Source organism: Caloenas nicobarica, chromosome 3 (assembly GCF_036013445.1).
Source record: "Caloenas nicobarica isolate bCalNic1 chromosome 3, bCalNic1.hap1, whole genome shotgun sequence".
Taxonomy (NCBI): Eukaryota; Metazoa; Chordata; class Aves; order Columbiformes; family Columbidae; genus Caloenas; species Caloenas nicobarica.
The window spans coordinates 8,290,230-8,301,974 of record NC_088247.1 but is presented as its reverse complement, the minus strand read 5'-3'; the positions used below and the strand labels follow the sequence as shown (position 1 = coordinate 8,301,974).

Genomic DNA, 11,745 nt, shown 5'->3' with positions numbered 1-11,745 from the left:
TGTAGATTAGTTGTCACCTTCCCAAGACAAGCAGATCACCGAGTCCTCGTGCTCATTGGTTTGTTTAAACTCTCAGGCTGGCTCACTGAAAGAATTTATACTTCAAAATGCAGGGTTTTTTCAAATTTTTCTCTGATGCGGAGCATGCTTGCAAGGCCATTTGCCTACGGGCAGGGAGGTGAAGAACTCGTACTTCCCGAGTAATGGTGTGAGCTCCAGGGCTTTTGAGGGCAGCAGCAGCTCTTTCCGCAGCACATTTCACAGGATCATTTTGGTTGGAAGAGACCCTCAGGATCATCAAGTCCAACTATAACCCAACTCTGGCACTAAACCATGTCCCTAAGAACCTCATCTTTTAAACCCTTCCAGGGACGGTGACTCCACCACTGCCCTGGGCAGCCTGTTCCAATGCCTGACAACCCTTTACAGGAAGAATTTTTTCCAAATATCCAATCTAAACCTCCCCTGGCGCAACTTGAGGCCGTTTCTTGTCCTATCTCTTGCTACTTGGGAGATGAGACCAACACCCTCCATGCTCCAACCTCCTTTCAGGCAGTTGTAGAAAGCGATCAGGTCTCCTCTACTGTTGGGGGTCACCTGTGGGTTTTCTGTCATCTCATGCCCAGCTGACCGAAGACAGCATTGCTGGCATGGTTATAAATCCACGTAAACATCAGCGCATCTCTTCCACAGGCTAAGAGTTGGGGGTTTTTTTAAGACTCTGGATGAAAACAGCCCCTGAAACCTCCACCGTGCCACAGCCGATCCTGAAGCGCTTCCCTGCGGGCCGAGGCGGGAGCAGCGGCCGCGCGGCGGCTCTGAGGGGAGCGGGCGCCGTGGCGGCTGTTGTGCTTCGTTCGGTGCAGCAAAGCCCGGGCTTCACCTCAGGCCCGGCTCCCGCGGCTGTCCCCGCAGTCCCGCCGCCGGGAGCTGCCCCGCTCCTCTCCACAGGGAAAGCGGCATGGAGGAACGGAGGGCGAGCGGGCGTTCTGTGCCCGCAGGGGCCCGGCGCGGAGGTGGCTCCTCTGGCGGGTCAGACCCTCTCCCGCGCCTGGCGGGCAGCGATAGCGCCCTCGTCCCCCCGGGGCGCTGCGGCAGGGCTGCGGGGCAGGACACCAGCCGCCAGCCCGCTCCTTCCCCCGGGGCCCCGCCCCGGGACCGCAGGTGTTGGACGGGGGTGGGTTGTCCGCTTTGCCATGGCGGGGGCTGCAAAGGGCACCCCGGAGGAGGTAAGGGGCTGGGGATGGGGAAAGGCGGCCGGCGGGGGGCTGGGGGAGCCCCTCACTGAGCCACAGTCCTGGGGAGGGAGCGGGGTTGGGGTCCCTTCTGCGCCCTGTTTTTTAATTTTTATTGCTAGTAGGTTATCGAAAGGGGGGTGGGCACTCCTGCCGCCGTGTTTTGTGTGGTGCAGCCGGTCTCAGCGCGGTACCTGGAACGCTTCCTAAACCCTCACACGCACCCTCCGCCCGCTCTTCCCTCACCAGGAACCCCAGCGTGGCTCGGGTGTTTCCCCTCCAGTGCACTACCCGCCTCGGTGGCTGGATGAAGCTCCTTCTCCTTCCACTCTCTGCCCAAGGCAGGTGCGGTGTGTGGGGAGCAGGAGGGGGTGCGGGTGGGATGAGGTTCGTTCTCCTCAGGAAGCCTCATCAACTCCTGACTTCCAGATGGGCGTTGAAAGAAAGTATCTAAACCTTCCTCTTTAGACTCGGTTCTTGCTGAGATAGAAGTTAGAGGCAGACAAGAGGTGAGTGGTGACCCCCTCACTGTGTCTCTTGAGGTCACGCTGGGAAGGGGCAGCTTCAGAACAGGGGGACCAAGGACATTCGAGCCATGGAGCTCATCAGATGCTGTGGGCACATGCTGTTCAGGCATGAAATTCTATGTTCAGAAAGCTTCTGGGTGAATTAATGGGAGAAGTCTGAAGATTTTACACAGATATGCTGTCTTTGGCTCACAGAGCCCCTTGGCTCTATGTTGCCGGCAGCTGGAAGAATATCCTGGGAAAGCATCACTGTATCCTGCCTTGTTCAGGTGCCCTTTCGAGGTGTCTGCACCCAAGCCGTGCTCCTTTCTTCCACGCAGGGGTGGGCTCATGTCACTGAGAAACCTGAAAACAGTCCTCAAGATACTTGATATGAGGGACCTGGGATGCCACTCATGACTGTCATGCTTGTAAGAGGCAGTTTTAGGGTCACTCACAGAACAGAGACATTACCAATATTATTTCTACACTGAGAGAAAAGCTGACTCAAAACCTGCTCCTCGTTAGCTACGTTTTCATTGTTTCTCAGATAAACTCAGGCTGGCGTTTATCTTTGAGCCACAGGTTTTGCTCTTTTTTTTTACTGCTTTTAAATTACTTGTTGGCTCATTTCTGGAGTCAACTGATAAAGAATAGCTTAGGACAAAATGCAGCTGCTCCCTATGCCCGTAATGTTCATGCAACATCTTCACACAGTTGAAAAGAGTAGTTTTCAATGTACTTAAATAATTTCTTTAGAAATAAGATGATCTGTTATGAACATTGTATTCAAATTCTGTTCTGTTGAGGAACAGAAAATTTACAAGCAATGAAAAGTACAGTTTTAACTTACGAGAGAATTAAAAATAAAGGAACTGTGGTGTATGTGGTGCATTCATTTTCTATAACAATGTTTAAACTTATTCTATTTAAGAAGCAAAATCAAATCTCTCAGCTATCATGCTGTCTTGCTTTACCTTGAGACAATTAACTTTTATATGAAGGGGGCATGTATAAGTACAAAACTGTCAAGTTAATCTGAGAGTAAAATATATTATAACTTCATCTGACCTTCCTTTCTCTTACCTCTCACCCCATCCTCTCACCTTTCTTCTAAAGCCTGTGGAAGCAATTTGATGTTGACATTCAACTACAGCAGAGGGATCTCAAAGCAAAATTAACATTGTCAGTACTTTGTATTTTGTTCCTTATTTGACCACTGCCTACACATTCAGATCTTTAATTAATTTTGGAGTACTTGAAGCTTACTGATGAACTTGCAACAGGTGAAAAAGCTTTCACTGGATTGCACAGAAATCGAGTGATTTCTTTTGCTCAAGGCAGCCATGCAACAAGGAAATGTAAGATAAAAACCCTGATAGTTGCTCACAGTCAATGTGCTGCTGTTGGTCACGCTGCACAAGCACGATGTTACCCTTCTCGAGACAGTTTCTGGTGTCATTATTATAGCAATATTGTGTAGTCCCAACCAAGGCTGGGTGGACTTACTCCTCTAGATCTTATGACGGACAGCTGCCATGTGTATCTTTTCTACTCTTAACTTTTACTCTTTACTCTTAACTCTTTTCTGCTCTTAAGAAAGAAGGAAATATTTCAGCTTTACTGGTGCAGAGATCTACCTTCATTTTTACCACTGCCTAATAGGCTACTGAGGTAGAAAATGTGGTGATTACCACGTAACTTCAATAAAGAGAGCCAGAATAGATCATGGGCTGCATGTTTTGGAAAAAGACACCAGTGTGTGGAGTCTGAATAATTATTTCTCAGCAGATAAATAGGCACTATGGGGCACTCAATGAAGTTACCAGGCAGCAGATCTGCAATGAACACAGTGGCATTTCCTTTCATGGTATGTGTCATTCACACATAGAACTGCTGTGGTATATTATGACTTAAAGCACAAACAAGTTCCAAAAATAATTAGGCAAAATAAAAGGAGAACAGTTATTAAATAGCGATCAGGATGTAACTTCCATTTTTGGAAGTACATGAACTGCTGATTGCTCGCAGTTTTGAGGCTGACTGAGCAGGACATCTCTGTGTGCTGTGTCCATTTGACAGCTTGTTTTATTCTGAAAAAAACATTCAGAAAAAAAATTAGTGAAAACTTAACTACTGCTGTGACAAAAGTATCAACTTGACTTCAAGGTGATCTGGGAGTGTGGTTCAGAAAGCAATTGAGCAGCGTCCTGGGGGTGTGTGGAATCACAGCGAGACTTTAAAAAAAAAAAGCGAATGTATTAAGACTATAAATTTCTAACTATGAAGCTGATGTAAAGACAGGAGTACTGCCTACAGCTTGTAAGTTTAGAACTTGGTTGTTTCCTGTAAAACAACTTTAATTGGAGCAATTCTTAAGAACTTAAATTTATTTGTTTTATAAAAATATTTTTTAATCACATATTTTATATAGAGGCATTTAGTTTTCCTGTGTTCTCATGGCCTTAGCTGTTGAAAGGACACGGGGCAATGGTTTTAAACTGAAAGAGGGATGTGAGGAAGAAACTTTTATGATAAAGGTGGTGAGACACTGGAACAGGTTGCCCAGAGGAGTTGTGGATGCCCCATCATTGGAAGAGTTGAAGGTGAGGAGGGACAGGGCTCTGAGCAACCTGGTCTGGGTGAAGGTGCCTTGCCCATGGCAGGGGGGGTGAACTGGATGATCTTTAAAGGTCCCTTCCAACCCAAACCATTCATAGGATAGGATATCCTGACTTGGAAGGGACCCACAAGGATCATCAAGTCCAACTCCTGTCCCTGCACAGGACAACCACAGTTCACACCATGTGTCTGAGGACATTGTCCAGTCTCTTCTTGAACATTGTCATGCTTGGGGCCGGGACACCTCCCTGGGGAGCCTGTTCCAGTGTCCAGCACCCTCTGGGTGAAGAACCTTTTCCTCATGTCCAAACTGATCCTCCCCTGGCACATCTTCCTGCCATTCCCTCAGGTCCTATCATTCTGGAACTCTGTGACAGCTATGAGGGAAAATAAGTAGGAAAGCAGCATTACGGATCTGAAAGTTTTTCTCAGCTTATTATGGGGTGGAATGGGATTTACATGGCAGTGGCTTTTGTCTCTTGATTTCAACTGGAAGTCATCTTGCCAGTTCTTGGAGATCAGAAGGGAAGGTATCAAAAGAAAAGAAACTTTTAAAGTAACTGAATTTCTGGGAGAATGGAGGTGGGAGCAGGCAAAGAGAATGATTGAAAAAAATAAAACAGTGCGATAAAGTTTAAAAGTACACAGGCCCTGGAGCAAACCTGGGGAGGACAGTGTTGTGAGCCAAGTGAACAAGATTCTATACACACCACAAGTTTAGTAAAGCTCACATTTAATAGGACTTACGTATGAAAAAGGGAGAGTCACTCTGTATAGCAAATATGTATATAGTCTGTTTGTTGTGTTTAAAGTTTCTTACCAAATTAAATAGTATATTGTTCTGATGAAGTCTGTCTTGTGACTGTTTACCTCTCTTTTTTTCCTGGAAAGAAGAAAATTGCCAATATGTGGTCAAGTGATGTCTGCTGTGGCTATAATACCATTTTTCAGCTGGTGCACTGATGCTGTCCTCTTAGGTGTAGTAATGGGATATTGCCTCATTTTTCTCTGTGGAAACAGAAAAAGGAAAGAATCCTGATACTTGTGATTGCTTGTTCACACCCACTCAGATAAAACAGTTCAAAGGCAAATGGTTAGATGATGAAAGGCTCTGTCTAGAAATCTAAAACTTATCAAAACTGTTAGGTAGTAAAGATGGTGGTGCTTAGTAAATTTGAAAACATTCAGAAATTAGGTGATGTATCAGAATCTTACCATTGTGGGGGAACTCATTGCTATATATCTATTTTTATCCTGATCTAACATAAGAATTAAGGGCTTGTGTCTTCAGTTCAGGGGGAGGGCAGACCCAGGATTAATTTTGCTGCTTCTCCTCATGTTTCCTGGTTCCTGCTCACAGCAATCTTTAAAGAGAGACTGCAAGTCTTCAAGTCTAAATTTGGGTGGGATTTGTTGTCCCTTTGAAAGGAATACAAGATTAATGTGGAGTAATTTTCTTCCTGTATTTTGAATTTTATGGCATGAAACTAAGTCTTAAGATTTTTTTTTAAAGGTTTTCTAGTATCGTGGAACTTCTACTATTGGAAAACACAGCGTTCTTTATTAGAATTTCTATTAGTCTCTGTATTTTTTAGTCTTTTCATTACGCTTATGAAACCTTGTTTTCAGCTTTTGTCTTACTCTTATTTAGTGATTATATTAGAGAATATTGTCAGATGCTTATGCTACTTTTCAAACATCAAAAAACAAATGAGAGCGCACAGTTTTGCAAAATTTTTGAAACACACCTAGAGTGACTTAAACTCCTTCCTAAACAGGGCATGGACCCCAATATTCACTTTCTTTATCATGCCAATTTTCACAAAAGTTGTTGAAAAGTCAGGTCAAAAGGAAGATGTACAAAGTTGAGTGATTTTGTCAGGGTCACATCAGCATTTTGTGACAAAGAAAGGAAGGAACGGAACAAGGATGTTTCAAATCTATTTGGTCTCCATTTGTCTGTGGATCTTTCCTTCTAATTACCACGGCGTGTGAGTGTATATCTATTATTATGGTCTGAAAGGTTAATATAAGAAATTATTTTTTTAAGAAAAGTTTTCAACCTTGAAAAAAATCTGAATTAAACATTCAGAGACAAAAATAAGCTCAGAAAATAGTGTAAGAGTGTGCGCACTTCTATGCTGCTTCTTGCGTGTTCGTGGACTTGTTTCTTTTTAACAGCTTGCGAGAAGCAGGTGAGTAAGCCTGGATTCCATTGTAGGAACACTATAATCTAGTTTTAGGGGCTGAATTAAGGAACAAGACCATTAAAAACCAAAGCAATGAGCATCCAAATGTCTGTTGATGATAGGGGTTGAGGGCCTATGGATTTCATAGTGGAATACCTGTGAAGCGAATACCTCAATTTAGTGTTAACCTTAGATTTTAACCTTATAACTTCTGTAGCTTTTGACTTATGTACCTTCCTTTTCTCATCACTCGTACTGCTTCATCTTGAACAGGAATACCGGCTCTCGATTTGCGGCAAATTATGCTATGCAATAGGAGGAGCCCCAAATCAAGTGGCAGGGAGTGCTGCTGCTTTCTTCCTGCAGATCTACCTGCTGGACATAGCCCACGTAAGTACCACAAGAAACCTTCACAGATTGTAGGCTTAGCTCAACCCTGATGTTGTCAACAATATCCCTGGAATGATAAAAGCTGCATTAGCTTTTAAATTGTCTTGTTATCATAGCCTCTAGCTGTCCAGCATCCTGGTAACTTCATGAACTTGTCCAAAATTATATTTTTTTTTCTTTTTTTCACTAGTTTCCTTTCCATCTTCAAGAGGCCATTCTTTGCTTTTAGTTTGGGAATACTAGAAGAGCTTTAGGCACAGTAGAGCTCACACACTTGCAGACACAAGAAAAAACAGTTCTCTGTGTCAGAGAGTATGAGACATCTGAAACATTAATAGCACCATGCTGAAGTTACGAAGTTTTGTTCATTTGATTTAGTTAAAAATCACTGCAGTTGCGTCCAGTGGTCACTATAACTTCACATACATTTTATTTGGTTTGTCTAGGATAATTTCTTTGCAAAGGAAGCTGAGTTATCCTTCCAGAAGGTTCTTTGCTTCCGGTCTTTGGCTTTCTGGTGCAGAAGCAGACCTGGTAAAACAAAGCACTAGGAGTCATCTCATTCATCCGACTTTCAGCTGCTCCAGCTATATTTCAGGACAGCAGAGAAACAAAGAAAAATGATCCCTAAGCGTTTTTTTACCAGTTTGGATTGTCTTGTATGTCTGTGTGGTAACTCGGTGAGACAGATAGAATATTATAGGATAGAAAAAAAAGGATTTTAAGAAGGTGAGTCCAAATTGCAGGAACTGTGAGAACAGATGTAGCTGAAACTACACGAGTGGCTTTCAGCACAGATGACTTTTTATTTGCTGGAAAGAACAGGAGGTTCTGGATCAGATATTTTTATCCGTTTGCTGTTTAAGCGGTAGAAAGACAGAATATCATGAAGGGAGGGAGTGAAGGTCTCCAAAACGTTGGGTTGATGGTTTTCCTATACAAGTCTGATATCAGAAGCTGAGGTGTGACCCACTGATAAAATTTGCAACACAATAAGACTGGCGTGTAAAACCAAGATCTTGAGTGTCTTGTTGAGACCAAAGTCGTAAGATTTAGCAAAGGGGCTGGTTTTGGACAGTGATGTCAAAGATGGCAAGTGGAGAGAAGGATTTGGGGGTGCTGGGGGATGAAAGATTGGACATGAGCTGGCAGTGTGCACTTGCAGCCCAGAAGGACATTTGTATCTTGGGCTGCATCACCAGCAGCGTGTCCAGCAGGTGGAGGGAGGTGATTCTGCCCCTCTGCTCCGCTCTGGTGAGACCCCACCTGCAGTTCTGTGTCCAGCTCTGGAGCCCTCCGCACAGGACAGACATGGACCTTTGAGGGGGGGCCAGAGGAGCCACAGAAATTTTCTGAAGTCTGGAACAGCTCTGCTGGGAGGACGGGCTGAGAGAGTTGGGGTTGTTCTGCCTGGAGAAGAGAAGGCTCTGGGGAGACCTTATTGCGGCCTTTCAGTGCTTAAAAGTGGCCTGTAAGAAAGATGGGGACAGACTTTTTAGCAGGGCCTGTTATGACAGGACAAGGGGTGTTGGTTTTAAACTAAAGGAGGGGAGATTCAGGCCAGACATGAGGAAGAAATTTTTTACACTGAGGGTGGTGAGACCCTGTCCCAGGTTGCCCAGAGAGGTGGTGGATGCCCCATCCCTGCAGACATCCCAGGCCAGGCTGGACGGGGCTCTGAGCAACCTGATCTGGCTGAAGATGTCCCTGCTCATGGCAGGGGTGGCACTGGATGAGCTTTGAAGGTCCCTTGCAACCCAAACCATTCTATGATCCTATGATGGTGTGGCGTCTGAGGAGTTGGAGACAGAACAGGTAACTGGGAGATGCTGCAGGGAGGTGGATGCAGCTCTGACTACGACTCTTTCACACTTACATCAAGAATGGCAATACAAGCATTGGGAATGAGAAAGACACTAATACCGTTTTCCCAGTGTGCTTATAAATACAGCAATTTCCCCATTCTCTGTTTAACACAGAAATTGGAAATTCTTGAAGCTAGGAACTGTTTATTTCTTTATGTGTTTGTGTATATTGCACAGAAAGCTGGGGTTCTTGCATCTTTGGGCACTACCTAAGTAAAAGACATAATAATAATAATATTGTTAAGAGGCTTATACTGAAACCAAATAATTTTGCTTAATTTTGTAATGATACTACTTTGTTAAGGGGCTTAATTATTTGTTCCTTGCTGGCTTAGTTTGTTGTCTGAAGAAACCCTGAAGAGACAGGATTTATCTCAAGGCCTGATAAACAGCTCTGAAATCCTGTGGTGTTTTCCACATAGTTTCAGTGGAGAGCATGTAATTTTATGTTCACTACCTGGATTTAATTCTTGCCCACTTAGAGGGCAGAACAGTTTTAGCGCTTTGAGAGATTATGAAACTCACTAGGTGTAATCTTTCAAACAGGATCTGGATCCTTTCTAAGAAAATTACATTTGTATTCATTTGCTGTAGCTTACAGTTTTTCCATTTGAATTCCATGTTCCACCTAAATTATCCATATTATATAATTTACTGTGGACATATAAAGGTAACTCCAAACCACACAAGATCCTTGAGTCAAATTATTAGACAACACCAGAATCTTTGATAACAGGATGCTGACCTTTATTCATTTTGAGAAGAGTGAATTTAGCATATTTTATCTTATATTTTATTAACACTGAGCAGTTTCTGGCATTGATACAGACGGACACTGTCTAGATTTCGAGACTAAGAAATGCAGCCAAGGGACATATAAGCCCACAACGACGAAGACAGCGTGACTACACAGACTGCACTCCTAACATGGGAGGTTTTAATTTTCCCCAAGGCTTTCTTCCACCTCTCTTTATCTAATAACTCACTTGCTTCCTGCCTATTCAAGTTATCTGAACAAAATACTAATGCAAAACCCACTTAATTTGGAGTTTTCTGTCCCTGTGTCCCTCGTAACTGCAGTATTTCAATGCCTGAACCTTTCTGATTGCTGCTTTTTTCTTGTTTTGGCTGACCTGTCTCTTGAGAAGCAGTAGTGACCTGTGAGCAGTTCCAGTGCAGCCCCCACAGCAAGTCTGGCTCAGGGCTAGTGGGCTACTGGCCACCCTGGCTGTGGGAAGCCACAAGTCAGCAAAGGTGCATGAGGGGAACGTCAGCAAACTGCTGTGGGACACAGCCCAGCGCTCATCCCAGCTTTATCCTGTGGTGCAGCAATAGGATCATAGAATCATAGAATGTCCTGAGTTGGAAGGACCCACAAGGATCATCGAGTCCAACTCCTGTCCCTGCACAGGACAACCCCACAGCTGACACCATGTGTCTGAGAACGTTGTCCAGACTCTTCTTGAACACTGTCAGGCTTGGGGCCATGACCACCCTTCTCTCTGGCGACCAGTGACAGAACCTGAGGGAACAGCAGGAAGATGTGCCAGGGGAGGTTCAGGTTGGACATGAGGAAAAGGTTCTTCACCCAGAGGGTGCTGGACACTGGAACAGGCTCCCCAGGGAGGTGTCCCGGCCCCAAGCCTGACAGTGTTCAAGAAGAGACTGGACAATGTCCTCAGACACACGGTGTGAACTGTGGGGTTGTCCTGTGCAGGGACAGGAGTTGGACTCGATGATCCTTGTGGGTCCTTCCAGCTCAGGCTTTCTATGATTCTACCTCCCTTACAGTTTCAGTGGCATAAACTGAGCACTTGGAAGAGAACCCACCTTTTCCAACCGTTGTGTGATACGAATTCCTCAGCTCTCCACAGATATATGTGAAAAATAACTACTTCTCCTGGGATAAACCGTTTCTGTAGAGGCACTTACTATGGTCCTCCTGGGTTAACGTCACAGGTTTTGCTACTTGGCCATTTTCTACTCTTATGTAATCCATGAACATTTTTCCAGTGAGATTTGTTGGACATGTGCTGGCAACTTTGATTGGAACAGATGTGCCTTATGCAGTTCAGTTGTCACAGATCAGTTCTAGGGGGATAAATCTTGCTGTGCCACAACCTCTTCCGCAGCCACGTGCCACCACTTGGCAGCCTTGTCCGTAATCTCGGGAGACAAAAAAACAGGAGTGCATGTAAACAACTCCCTCTGTGGTTTTTTTTTTTCTAGATCAGGTCAAGATAAAGATGGGGAAATTGGTCTGTGTGGGGAACAAAGTGAGGGGATAATTACAGAGGGACTCGGTCAGGTTTTATGACTAAACCAAAGACTTTAGTCTACTATTTGACTGTCCAACTTGTTTTCCTAGTTTTGAACGCATTTATAATCTCTCCTTCCTTGCACTTTTCCCCTCTAATCCCTTCCTGCATAGTGCCTGTCTCAGTGTCTCATTTATTTACTACGAGTAACCAGTAGTAATTTCTATGACTGCAGTGGACAAGTTTCGTAAATGAATTATCATTATTCTTTTAAACACTGAGGTTTATTCTAGAAAGTTGCTTTATGCTGTTTCATTGTATTGTGAGACAATGGCTCCTGTTTACAGTATGGTGTCTGTACTTTCAGATTACTCCGTTTCATGCCTCTTTGGTGCTGTTCATTGGCAAAGCCTCAGGTGCAGTTACTGATCCTGTTGCTGGCTTTTTTATTAGCAAAAGTAGATGGACAAAAATTGGCCGTCTCATGCCCTGGTAAGCATAAATGTGTACATATATTTATATATATAAATATGAATATTGTGTGTTGTGATCATATAGCCACCTCATTGAATTAGACTAATTTTTCGTTGCTTGTTTCCCAGACAACAGTGATTCATTCTACATATGCAAAATTTAAAAAAAAAGGTCATGTAATCTATTTCCTTTTAACTCATTCACCC

The 11,745-nt window shown here is 44.1% G+C and overlaps 1 protein-coding gene across 1 annotated transcript in view; it reads left to right on the top strand.

Annotated features, from left to right (window-relative positions):
- Positions 1 to 1,196: 1,196 nt before the first annotated feature.
- MFSD2B (MFSD2 lysolipid transporter B, sphingolipid) overlaps positions 1,197 to 11,745 on the top strand; it is a 38,611-nt gene continuing 28,062 nt past the window's right edge. The window contains exons 1-3 of the mRNA XM_065632100.1: positions 1,197 to 1,229; positions 6,826 to 6,942; positions 11,433 to 11,557. Coding sequence (XP_065488172.1) covers positions 1,197 to 1,229; positions 6,826 to 6,942; positions 11,433 to 11,557 — 275 coding nt within the window. The remainder of the gene's footprint in view (positions 1,230 to 6,825; positions 6,943 to 11,432; positions 11,558 to 11,745) is intronic.